At 42.7% G+C, this 13,732-nt stretch overlaps 1 protein-coding gene across 5 annotated transcripts in view; it reads left to right on the forward strand.

The window, feature by feature from the left end:
• The window catches only part of vps13b (vacuolar protein sorting 13 homolog B), a 752,723-nt gene that overhangs the window by 370,663 nt on the left and 368,328 nt on the right, over positions 1-13,732 (forward strand). For all 5 annotated transcript variants that reach the window (XR_013547184.1, XM_078398050.1, XM_078398047.1 and 2 more), the window contains exon 20: positions 5,799-5,908. Coding sequence is in view for 4 of the 5 variants with exons in the window: in XM_078398050.1 (XP_078254176.1) it covers positions 5,799-5,908 (110 nt within the window). In the remaining variant the exon portion in view is untranslated. The remainder of the gene's footprint in view (positions 1-5,798; positions 5,909-13,732) is intronic.

The raw sequence follows: 13,732 nt of genomic DNA on the forward strand, positions 1-13,732 counted from the left end.
GTACCCGACATAATCAAGGACCACTCACATTCCCTCTTCTATCCCCCCCTTGTCGGGCAGGAGATAAAAAAGTTTGAAAGTGCATACCACCGGATTCAAGGCACAGTTTCTTCCCTGCTGTTATCCGACGCTTGAGCAGACCTCTTATGATCTAAGGAAGTATTGCTGATCTCCCAATCTACTTTGATGCTGCCTGAACATGTTTTAACTGCACTTTCCCTGTAGCAGTAATACTATAAACTGCATTCTGTTATTTTTCTCTTTTGCACTACCTGTTGTACTCATATACGGTATAATTTGCCTGGATAACATGTAAAACAGATCATTTTGTTGTATCATATAGAGTTATACAGCACGGAAACAAGCCCTGTGGCCCAACTTGCCTATGCCGACGAAAATGCGTCATCTGCATTGGTCCCACCTGCCTGCATTTGGCCAATATGCCTCTTAGCGTCTCCTATCCTTGCGCACGTGACATTAATAAACCATCAATATCTACTTTATCCATCCGATGTTTAGCAGAGTTTTTGCTCTAATGTAAGGGTCAAGTCAGAATCTATCCTTCAAATATTGATCCTGTGAATGAGCAATCTCTCTAAAAGTGTCTGCTTGCAGTCATGTATGGAGCTTTCCATTGTCAGCAATTAAAATATATAAGTTTTCTGAATAAGGGGTGGCACAGCAGCATAGGTGGTAAAGCTTCTGCCGCGTGGTGCCAGAGACCAGGGTTCGATCTTGACCTCGGGTGCTGTCTGTGTGGAGTTTGCACGTTCTTCCGTGTTGGTTTCCTCCAGGTGCTCCAGTTTCCTCCCACATCCCAAAGACGTGCGGGTTTGTACGTCAATTGGCCTCTGGAGTCCTGGGGGTCCACATCAAAGAGGATCTGACATGGGCAACGCACATTGCCGCACTGGTGGGTAAGGCAAAGCAGCGCCTTTACCACCTTAGACAGCTGACGAAATTTAGAGTGTCTCTGTGGATCCTTCATTGCTTCTACTCTGGGGCTGTAGAGAGCATCCTGTCCGGCAACATTACAGTCTGGTTTGGGAACAGCTCTGCTCAGGTCAGGAAGGCCCTGCAGAGAGTAGTGCGTTCGGCAGAACGCACCATGGGAACTACACTCGCCCCCCTGCAGGACCTATACATCAGGAGGTGTAGATCGAGAGCAAGCAAGATTATGAAGGACCCCTGCCACCCCAGCAACGGACTGTTCCAGATGCCACGGTCAGGCAAATGCCTCCGCTGTCATGCTGTGAAAACGGAGAGGATGAGACGGAGTTTCTTTCCACAGGCCATCAGGACTGTTAATTTTTATAACTCCAGGGACTAAATTTTGTCTTCTCTGTATTAACTTTAATTTATATGCTGTAATTCTTTTTTTTTGCACAATCCGCAGGCATTGCCACTTTCATTTCACTGCACATTGTGTATGTGTATGTGACAAATAAACTTGACTTGACTTGACTTGACTTGAAATTGCCCTGAGCGTGCAGAGAGTGGATGTGAAAGTGGGATAACATAGAACTAGTGTGAACGGGTGATCGATGGCCGATGTGGACTTGGTGGGGTGAACAGCCTTCCCTAAATATTTAAATTAACTCCAGGTAATAATTTTTAAACCAAGTTAATTTCAAACCTAGATGATAATACAATATATCCAAAAGGAATGGCTCTGATCTTGACCTGACGTTGAAACTTTATGTTGGTGTTATGTGGAAACTCCCCTGTATCAACCTTAAAAGTGTTCTCCTTCAGCACCTTATTTACATAAACATTTCAGGTGAGGTTCACTTGCCATTTCAGTATCTGCTGTATAGTTTTCAAAGATTTCCCAAACGATTTAGTGTTGCCGAGAAGGCCAACGTCAAAAGCCATGCCTCTTGTTGCTCTGGAGAAGATGGTGATGAGCTGGCTTTTTAAACAGCTGCAGCACTTGTGGTGAAATTGCTCCCAGGGTACTGTGAGTTAAGAAGTTCTGGATTTGGGCCCAGAGAAGATGAAAAGAACAGTGATGCAATTCCAAGTCAAAATAGTGTGTGACTTGGAAGGAAACTTGCAAGTGGTACTATTTTTACTGGAGGAATAACAACACATATTCCGCTTGGGTAGCTGACAACCCAACTGTATGAACATTGAATTCTCCAATTTTAGGTACTTACAAAATACTCCCCCTCAGTTTTATACCCCCACATTCCCCTCTCGCCCTCTCCTTTCTATCCCCACATTCCCCCCGCCCCCCCTTCCCCTGTGCCCCACCTGGATATGCACCTATTTCTCCTCTCCGCCTCCCCCTTTTGCCTACATTCCTTCCTACAGCCTCACTATTCACAACTCTTCAATCCTTTTGTTTTGCACCTTGTATCTTTTCATTTCTGGCTTCTGTCTGCCACACTCCAAAGACATACAGGTTTGTAGGATAATTGGCTTGGTATTATTGTAAGTTGTCCCTAGTGCGTGTTGGATAGTGTCCGTGTGCGGGGATTGCTGGTTGGCGTGGACTTGGTGGGCTGAAGGGCCTGTTTCCACGCTGTATCTCTAAACAAAACTAAACAACTGTCTGCCTATAAAAATCCCTTCTCACCTGTATCAACATATTTTCTGCCAGGCTTTGTCCTGCCCCTCCTCTTCCTGCTTTCTACCCCTTCCCCCCTACCCCCACAATCAGTCTGAAGAAGAGTCTTAAAACGTCACCTATCCATGTTCTCCAGTAATGCAGTCTGACCCACTAAGTTACTCCAGTTTTTTGTGTCATTGTCTGTTTTCAAGTACTGGTGCTCTTGTTCATGAAAAGAGGCTGTGATTGTTTCAGAAACAACGTCAAGCTTAGTTTGGAGATACAGCGCTGAAACAGACCCTTGGCCCACTGAGTCCGCGCCGACCAGTGATCCCCGCCCACTAGCACTATCCTACACACCAGGAATAATTTACAATTTTCACCTAAGCCAATTAACCTACAAATCTGTATGTCTTTGGAGTGTGGGAGGAAACCAGAGCACCTGGAGATGTCCAAACTCCGTACAGAGTCAGGATCTTTGGCATTGTAAGGCAGCAACTCTACCGCTACACCACCGTGCTGCCAAATAATTTTGGGGATTATAGCAATGAATTCTATAAATAGTGCACACTGCAGCCAAGGTGTACTGGTGGTGGAGGGTATAAGTATTATAGCACTGGTTAGCATGCAACAAAAGCTTTTCACTGTGCCTCAGAGCACACGATAATAAACTAAAACTGAACTGTATTTGGGCTGGTGAAATGAATGTAGCAATGAAGACATTACGTTGACCTGCATGATGTGAGGTTCTTGGGTGTTGTTGGAATTGTACTTCTGCATGTTGTATTCCATTGCACTTGTGACCTAACATTTTTGTACATGGGAGAATGGGAAAGGGAAATCCAGGAGATGATTTCCTTATGTTTAGCTTGTGACTTGAATTTGTCGTCTCTGTTGGTGTGTGGCTGGTTCAGCCATTATGTTGAAGCCATCGTAGCTACCATTCAACAACAGTGGTGCAGCTGGTTGAGCTGCTGCTTCACATTGTGGAGACCCGGGTTCGATCCTGTTCTCAGGTGCTGTCTGTGTGTGGTGTTTGCACGTTCTCTCTGTGACCGCGTGGGTTTTCTACGGGTGCTCCGGTTTCCTCCCACATCCCAAAGACGCGGGGGTTTGCAGATTGATTTGCTGCTGTAAATTACCCTGAGGGTTTTGGGAGTAGATCCATGTAATCCATGTAGATCAGCAAAAATCATCAAAACTTAAATCACGACTTGTGGAAGGTGACGAACTCAAAACATGTTTTGTGTTCCTCAGGCCTCCTCGAATTTAATTTTTGGTGACAATGTTCCCACTGAACCCTTGACTCACCTACCCAGCACAATATTCTGCTGGTCTGAGACAGTCTTAGGGTTATACAAGCATAGAAACTGGCCTTTCAGCCCAAATCGTCGATGCTGACCAACATGCCCCATCGAAGCTTGTTCCATTTGCTTGCAATTGTCCCATATCCCTCTGAACCTTTGGACAGACAGTTTGATGACATTTTGGTGACATTTTGAAACATCACCCATATTTTTTCTCCAGAGATGCTGCCTGTTCTGCCGAGTTATTCCAGCACTGGTTCAATAGTACTTTATTTAGATGTAGAAATTTAGATTTAGATTAGATTTGATTCCTTCATTTCGATGTGAAAAGTGAAAAACGCTGTTGCAGCTCACAATGTGGATAGTTTTTTTCAATGAAGAGCTCTCCAAAAGTTATTCTGTTCCTGCTGTGGTTTTTATTTAATACTCTTTTTACTGGCGTGAATTCAGGAAATGGATCTGATGAAATTATTAACTGGGAAAGATGGAATAAATTTGGACGGGAATGATCAATAAAGACTCATAAATATGAAGGTTTGTGCACATGTGTGAGCTATGTAGGCCAAATTATCTGCTTGACATTGGTAATATGAGCTCTTGGATGCAAATATTTTGTACTTTTTTGGCCAAGGTGGGTGATTTGTTTTGGAGAGTTTTTCATTCACGGCACTCAAATCGTTTATTGCTGAGAAGCATTGCTGTTCCCAGTCACGTACACCACAGCAGATTTCCTGGATGTCTCTTATACTCAGTGTGTGGCAAATAGCTAACTCCCCAGGCCTCCTCCAATTTAACTTTTAGTGACAACGTACCCATTGAACCCTTGACTTACCTACCCAGCACAATATTCTGCTGGTCTGAGACAGTCATAGGGTTATACAAGCACAGAAACTGGCCTTTCAGCCCAAATTGTCCATGCTGACCAAGATGCCCCATCAAAGCTTGTTCCATTTGCCTGCAATTGCCCCATATCCCTCTGAACCTTTGGACAGACAGGATGAGTGACATTTTGAAGCATCACCCATCTTTTTTCTCCAGAGATGCTACCTGATCTGCCGAGGTATTCCAGCACTTTGTGTCTATCTTTGAGAGAAACCAGCATCTGCAGTTCTTTGTTTCTACCCTCTAAACCCTTCCTGTTCCTAAACGTTGCACTAAACGGTATTCTTCACTAAATTTTATTCCCTTTATTTGCACGAAACATTATTTACTTTATCCTGTATCTGTACATTGTAGACGGCTTGATTGTAATCATGTATCTATCGTCTTTTCGCTAACTGGATAGCTCTCAACGAAAAAGCATTTCACTGCATTTCAGCACACATGACAATAAACTAAACTGCACCATTCATGTGTCTGCATCAAATATTTCTGGCAGCACCTTCCTTATACCCACCGTCCTCTATGTGAAATAGTTGTCCCTCAGGTTTAGATAAAATCCTCCCTTTCTCACCTTAAACCTATGCCCTTGAGTTGTTGATTCCCCTACCGTGGGGAAAAAAACTGTGCATTCTCCCTATCCCCCAAGTCCCAATATTTCCTCAGACCATACATCTCATCATGGAGTCATACAGCTTGGGAACAAGCTGTTCGGCCAACTTGCCCAGACCGACCAACGTGCCCCATCTACACTAGTCCCACCTGCCTGCGTTTGGCCCATATCCCTCTAAACCTGTCCTATCCATGTATCTGTCGAAATGTTTCCTAAAGGTTGCGATAGTATCTGTGCTATTCTGTCTTCAATTTTTGTCAATGTCATTACAGAGCATCACTGCCACGTTTTCAGAAAATGTATCCATGTATCTGTCCAAATGTATCTGAGCAAATGTGACATTTTTATATTGCCATTTAATTTTATGACAACAGCATAATATCAACGTTGTGATATAGGATGCATCATTCATAATTTTAATAAACAATGCTATCTTTTCTTCCAGGGGCTGTTCTGTTGGCCTCCGTGCAGGGAATTGCTGTCAATGTGGACCCAATCTTCTACACATGGCTTCTTCATCAGCCTCAGAAAGGGAATATGAAACATCGACCACAGGTATTGAGATCATGTTGGAGTTGGTGTGTGAAGGTTTCAGTATATCTGTTTACAGTTTGCTGAAGACTTTTCTCTCTGTGACTTTAAATACCAAAGTGTTGTCAATTCCCAGTATAATTAAACATTAATCAAACATGAATAGTGAATCAATTTGATTTGGATTTTATGTATATATATATATATATATATATATATATATATGTAGATATTTATATATATATGTGTGTGTGTGTTACACACTTGTATGTATGTATGCATATATATATATACACACATATGGGTTTGGATTAGTTATATATATGTATATGTGACAATAAACGAAACCAAGCCCATATATATATGTGTGTATTTCCAGCGATGCTGCCTGTCCTGCTGAGTTACTCCAGCATTTTGTGTCTACCTTTGATTTAAACCAGCATCTGCAGTTCTTTCTTACACATATATGTGTGTGTGTGTGTGTGTGTGTATATATATATATATATATATATTCCCCCCTCCCCCCTCCCATAACATAACAAAACAAAACTAAATCCATTAATGCAACTCAGCAGGTCAGGCAGCATCTGTGAAGAGAAATGGACAGACAACATTTTGAGTCAGGACCCGAAATGTCATCTGTCCATTTCCCTCCACAGATACTTCCTGATCTGCTGATTTCCTACCGTACTATGTTTGCTACTAAAAATTGCAACATTTGCAGTCTCTTGTGGTCTAAAACTATTGCCAGCCTGTTTGTAATGAGTAGGTATAATCTGACTGGGTTGTAACTTGTTATTTCATTTATTCGATAGTTTGATATCGTGCGTTTAATTGGTACATGTCTGATGCACTACATGGCAAACAGTTGTTTTTTTTATTGTCCAACATTCCTCCACTTGACTCTTCACCTGTACCTGATGAAGACTACTGAGTTTTGCAACAATGTTTTTTGCTGGCCTCTTTATGTTCCTTCTCCCAAGATGGCACCGAAGCCAGGCGACTCTTTGCCCTTCTGGGCCCAGGAGTGGATGTGCTATCATTCATTACAATTGCTCCACTCTTTTAAACCTCTACTCCAACAGCAGCACTTCTTACTCTAACTATGGTCTTCTTAATCTATCTTGTATCTGTACACTGTGGAAGGCTTGATTGTAATCATGAACAGTCTTTTCACTGACTGCGTAGTACGCAACGTAAGAAAGCTTTTCACTGCACCTCAGTGCACGTGAAAACTAAACCACCCTGACTAAGGAATCTTGGTTGTCCTGGCAGGCGTGGCTTAACCAAATACGAATTTAAAGTAACTGAGCTGTTGGGAAGTACGCATATGAGCAAGAATTTATCACAAGATCTTTTCTTTAGTTTATACACTTGTGAAATTTGCTCGAGTTGTTGATTAAATGATCAAAATCCGGGAGTTCTCCCAATCTCCTAGCATAACTTCAGTGAAGACTGTCATATCTGGAAAACATGTGAAAGAGAAAACATGAGAGGCCATGTAAGCAATTAGAACACAGCATTTGTGGATTTTTCCATTTTTTCCTTCTGGTCTAAATGACTACAAATGCTATTACTTTTATGAACTGATTCAAATTCTCTTCCGATGCATGGGGTAATCATTTCTTCAAGAATTATCATCTTTCTTGTTTTACTTTTAGTACAGATTTGCCTGAATAATTTGTGACAGATCATCTATTGTCATTGAACATCTGTCCCTAACAGCCCTGACTTCTGTAGCTTTTGCTTTTCCTTGCAAGCACAAACTGAATACCCCCTTTTTACAGGAGCTTTTGCTCCCTTTGGCCTTTGAATTATTACATTCGTTACTTGATTTGGCTTCAGGTGGAGAAGCCAGCCAACAGAATAATTGGATAAAGACACAAAATGTTGCTGGCTATACCTGCCGTCTGCCTCTCAAATAGCATATCAGTCAATCTGAGCAGAAATGTGGGTTGCCTTACCTCGGTTTCTGACACTGTAGCTAACAAGAGCTTCATGGTATTTCCTAAATCATTGAGGTTGTGATCTTCTGAATCATGTTTTTTAACTCTTGGTTCCTATTCTGTTATCATCCACTTTGAAGACTCATGTTTTGCAAATCCAGAATCCTCCTGTGACCACCTCTGAACTACAATTTTTCCAGCCTATGGTGCATTGACCTTGAATCTGGCCTCTTATTCCCCTTAGCTGCTTTCATCCACATCTTAATGCAGAAGCAGGAAAGACTCTGGAATCTATTATTTAGGAAATGTAGGACAGAGAGACAATGATCTTAGAATTGGGCAGAATCAATATCTATATATATATATATAATGGTATAATATTACTAAAACTCTCATCTTGTTTGTTTGTTTGTCTGTTTGTTTGTGCTTACTCGAAATACAGCCAAAACGATACACAATAGTGCAACAAATTTAGGCCCTCCTTACTCACCATTGGCCTGCGGTTCAAATGGTTGTTATATTTTAAAAGTTATTCACTTTTTTAACATTAATAAATCCCTTTTCCACTGTTCCTGCCCGTCAGCCGCGCCTGCGCAGTAATACCTCCGTGTTCGATGTTGCAATGGGAACCCAACGGGTCCGCGCATGCGCAGTTGATCCAATACTTACATGTTCATCTTGCGTGACAATGGTAAGATGGCCGCCGGATCCGCGTGTACGCAGTTGGGGGAGAGTTGCCGCTTGGTGGGGGGGCGGGACCCGATGCCGGGAGTGGCGGCCAATGGGGGGGAGGTGAGGAGAGCTCTCCTGCTGCTGGCCGCTGCGATGGAGTTTTAAGGGGGGTTGAGGGGGGATGGAGTCGCTGAGTGTTGTCAGTTGGGGGAGGGTTGCAGGGCCTGCAGGAGATGTTTGGATGGAGGGTTGCCGGGCCCGTAGGAGAGGTTTGGATGGAGGGTTGCCGGGCCCGTAGGAGAGGTTTGGATGGAGGGTTGCCGGGCCCGCAGGTGAGGTTTGGACCCAACGGGTCCACGCCCGTCTAGTGGCTTTATAAAAGGGATAATCATGTTTGATAAATGTAGAATTTTTTGAGAATGTAGCTCACATTTATTTAAGAAGGGGAGCAGATATAAGTCAGGAAACTACAGGCTGGTGAGGCTTAAAACAGTGGTGGGAAAATCAATTTCAAGTTTCTTGTCATATGTACAAGTACAGTGAGGTACAAGGGCAACAAACATCTTGTTTGCAGCAGGCACATAGACAATAGACAAAAAGATAAATTGCATGTCAATTTATTCGCATTTGGAAAGGAAAGAACTGGTTAGAGATAGGGGGCAGCACAGTGGCACAGCAGTAGAAGTGCGGCCTTACAGCACCAGAGACTGGTTCGATCCTGTCTGTGCTGTCTGTACGGAGTTTGTCCATTCTCCCTGTGACTGCATGGGTTTCCTCTGGGTGCTCCAGTTTCCTCCCACATTCCAAAGACGTGCAGAATACCAAGTGCTGGAGTATCTCTCCTGACCTCATGGATAGTTGAATTTTCAGGCCGGGACCCTTCTTCAGACTTGGAGGTAGTCAGCAAGGCTTTGTACGTGGGAAATCATATCTCCCAAATTTGATTTTATTTTTGAAAAGGTGACACACGTGATTGATGAGGGCAGGGACATTATTTACATGAACTTCAGAAAGCCTTTGATACGATCCCACATGGTATGCTAAACCCAAACATTAGATCACCTGGGATCCACATTGGCCTGGTGGAAGGAGAGAGAGGGTGATGGTGGAGGTTCAGACTGGACGCTTGTAACAAGTGGCGCGTTGAATCGCGGAAGATGAGCATGCAGGGAACAAGCAATTAGTCGCAAAAATGGTAGATTGGCTTTCTTTGCAACAGAGTTTGTGTTCGATGATAAATATACTGTATCTTGCTCTAATTATAGAAGGCATGTGAATTTGCATCGGGAATATTGTGTACAATTCTGTTCTTCTTACTTAAAAAATGATGTAATTGTGATAGAAGTAGTGCAGCAAAGTTCCTCAAATTGATTCAAGCAATGGAGCTGTGTAAGAAAAAGGTAAGTAGACTGGATCTCCAATTTCATGAGTTTGGGTGATCTCAATTAAGTTTAGTTTAGTCTAGAGTTTAGTTTAATGTCACGCCTACTGAGGTACAGTGCAATGCTTTTGTTGCGTGCTAACCAGTCAGCAGAAAGACAAGACAGGATTACAATCAAGCCATCCATAGTATACAGATACATGATAAAGGGAATAACGTGAGCATAGTTAAAGTAAGAAATTTTGCTGTCAGAGTAGAGATTTAAGAGTGGAGCGACTGTAATGTGTGATTGTAGCACTTGAGTTGAGTTAAGTTCAGTTTTTTGTCACGTGTACCGAGGTACACTGAAAAGCTTTTATTGCATGCGAACTAGTCAGCGGAAAGACAATACATGTCACACAGTGTACAGATACATGATAAAGGGATTGACACTGTGCACGATTCTTATGAGGTTTAACGGAGAAGGTGGGACAATGATGTTTACTCTGGCTTTTAGAACTCACAGTCACAACCTGAAAACAAGATGTTGACCATACTAGACAGAGATGCGAAGAAATGTCTTCTGCCAAGGATTGGGTAATCTTTGGAATTTCCTGCCCAGATGGCCTGTGGAGGCTCATTCAATGACCATGTTCAAGATTAGAATTGAAAGTTTTTTTCAGGCACAACAGATTTAAGGCATGTAGTATTAGTGCAAGAATGTGGCATTGAGGTGAAATACCAACCTTGATCTCACTGAATGATGAAGTAGATGGTATATTGGAAAGTCAAGATTATTTTCCAAGGTTGCAACATGAATCCAGATCAACTGGCAAAGCAGGCAAGGGAATGGCTGACAGAATTTATCTCAGACAAACTTGAAGTGATACATTGTGGGTAGTTTAACCGGGCCAGGATATATATAGTAAATGTCAGGGCTCTGAAGAGTCTTATTGAACAGCGAGGGTATGGGTGATGGATGGTCAGCATGGACTCAGTGGGCAGAAGGGCCATGTTTCCATGCTGTATCTTTCAATCTATCAATTAATCAAAAAGGTTAGCATAGTAATGCCAGAAAGAAGAGTTGGTCCTGCTTCCTGACATTAAAAGCATCGTTGATGTTGTTGTTCCTCTACCACTGTGTGGAAGAAACAAACATGATTTTGCTTATGGAAATTAATACAGAGTTGCTGCTAAATGTGCTTATGTGGGAATATTGGCTCCAAATCTACTCATTTGGTTCTATTGGCTTCATTGGAGTCAGATGTTTAGTAGTGAGTAGAACCAGTGGCTGCTGCTCTGGTATGTGTTTTGTACTGACGGCCAAAGTCCAAGTTTTTCCTCTGATCAATATTAAGAAATTAAGTTCCTGAGTAACACAAAATAGCTTTCCTTAACACTGAGTTAAGACTGCTCACATTAAGTCATGCATTAAGCTCTACGCTTGTCCACTGTTTTCCAAAGATAGACACATAGTGTTGGGATAACTCAGCGGGTCAGGCAGCATCTCTGGAGAAAAGTGTGGGTGGCGTTTTGGGTCGGGCCCCTTTTTCATGTGTGACTTAGCTTAGCTTGTACCACTTTAAGTAACATGTAGACAGTCGAAACCTTTTTCCCAGCATGGAAGTGTCAAAAATTCAAGGGCATAGTTTTTTAGTTTAGTTTCGTCTAGTACACAGATGCAGCATGGAAACAGGCCCTTTGGGGACTGAGTCAGTGCTGGCCAGTGATCCCCGCACACTTATAATGTCCCACACACAATTTTTACCAAGCCAATTAGCCTACAAACCTGTACATCTTTGGAGTGTGGGAGGAAAAAGTAGGCTTGAATAAGTGCTTTCGTAGCTGTGAGAGAGGTTGGCATGGATGATTAGGACTGCATCTTAACTCGAGAATGAGGCTGACATTTTTTGGCTGTGTCATGGATTTGAAACTATTTGAAATTTATGGGATGAAACATTTTTCTTAATGATTATTAGTTTAGTTTAGAGATACAACGTGGAAACAGTCCCTTTGGCCCACCAAGTCCGCGATCACTCCATACACTAGCACTATCCTACACACTGGGGACAATTTGCAATTTTTACTGAAGCTAATTAACCTACAAACTTGTATTTCTTTGGAGTGTGGGAGAGAACTGGAACACCCAGGGGAAACCCACGCGGTCACAGGGAGAACGTACAAACTCCGTACAGACAGCATCCGTAGTCAGGATTGAACCCGGGTCTATGGAGGTGTAAAGCAACAACTCTATGTTCCCGATGTTGGGGGAGTCCAGAACCAGGGACCACAGTTTAAGAATAAGGGGTAGGCCATTTAGAACGGAGATGAGGAAAATCTTTTTCACCCAGACAGTTGTGAATCTGTGGAATTCTCTGCCTCAGAAGGCAGTGGAGGCCAATTCTTAGGATGCTTTCAAGAGAGAGTTAGATAGAGCTCTTAAATTCAGCGGAGTCAAGGGATATGGGGAGAAGGCAGCAATGGGGTACTGATTGTGGATGATCAGCAGGCATGTGAATTTTCCGCGTTTCCACGGATTTCCGCGTTTTAAAAATCCATTTTCCGCTCTTTTTGCATGGTTTCCGCGTTTTCACCTTGCCAAATAAACGGAGAAATCGGATCAAAAAAAGAAGAAAAAAAAACGATGTAATGAACACTAGGGTTCCGCTAGAGGTCGCTAGGGTTTCCGCGGGAAATCCCCCTTGCGTTCCCTGGAAGTCTCCCCGAAAATGTGGCACCTAGGCTGGGCAAGGTAGCCAATCTCGACCTCATCGGGACTTCCACAGCCGATCGGTGGGTTGAATTTGCAATCTGCGGCTGGGGCTCCGGAACTTCAGCCCAGCTGGAGCCAGCAAATTTATCCCCATAGCCGACTTCCTTGGCCTGCTGGATAAACCAGAAAAGCTCTGGAACCAAGAGTGCCAGAAAATCAGTGGTGGAACTGTAATGAGTAAATATTAAATTTATATAACTAGAGAGAGAGAGAGCTAGATAGAGCTCTTAAGGATAGCGGAGTCAGGGGGTATGGGGAGAAGGCAGGAACGAGGTACTGATTGAGAATAATCAGCCATGATCACATTGAATGGCGGTGCTGGCTTGAAGGGCCGAATGGCCTCCTCCTGCACCTATTGTCTATTGTCTATTAATTAAGACAGGGATAAAATATAAAACACAGCAGAAAAGCCAATTACCACCTTTTTGGGCTGATTATCAATCAATGTGCGAATTTACTTCAAAGTGTTATTAGTGTACAGTGACATATTCACATTATTTTGTAATGTCTGTTTTTACTTTGAAATGCACTAAAAGAGGCTTGAAACTGGTAATTTTGTGTGTAAATTTTCCAATTTTTTGACCACCATTGAACGCCTCAAGCAAGCGCTCGGCTCTTTTCCTCTTTTTTATTACCTCACTCACATGCCTGGATCAGCCCTGATCACAGTGAATGGCGGTGCTGGCGCAAAGGGCCTACTCCTGCACCTATTGTCTATTGTCTCTATCTCTTCTGCCACTGTGCCACCCCTATTAAAATTAAAACACATGACCAAAAGCTTTGTGAAAAAGTAGGCTTTAATAAGTGCTTTAGTAGATGTGGGAGAGGTTGTCAAAGAGGATTAGGACTGCATCTTAAATCGAGAGAGGCGGGCATTTTTTGGTCTGCATTGTGAATTGAATAGTTGAATGTTATGGAATGAATCATTTTTCTGAATTTTGGCTGCAAAGATCCCATATGAAATAAATTTAGACAATGTCAGCTCGTTCCCATTTGGAGAATGGATCTATAATGGAAAACAGCCCAATAATTGCTCTAAATGGGCCATGTTAACCAAGGAGGCCATAAAATTGCTGAGAAGAAAAGTGCACACTGTC

The sequence above is a fragment of the Rhinoraja longicauda genome, chromosome 4 (genome assembly GCF_053455715.1).
Source record: "Rhinoraja longicauda isolate Sanriku21f chromosome 4, sRhiLon1.1, whole genome shotgun sequence".
In the NCBI taxonomy this organism is placed as follows: Eukaryota; Metazoa; Chordata; class Chondrichthyes; order Rajiformes; family Arhynchobatidae; genus Rhinoraja; species Rhinoraja longicauda.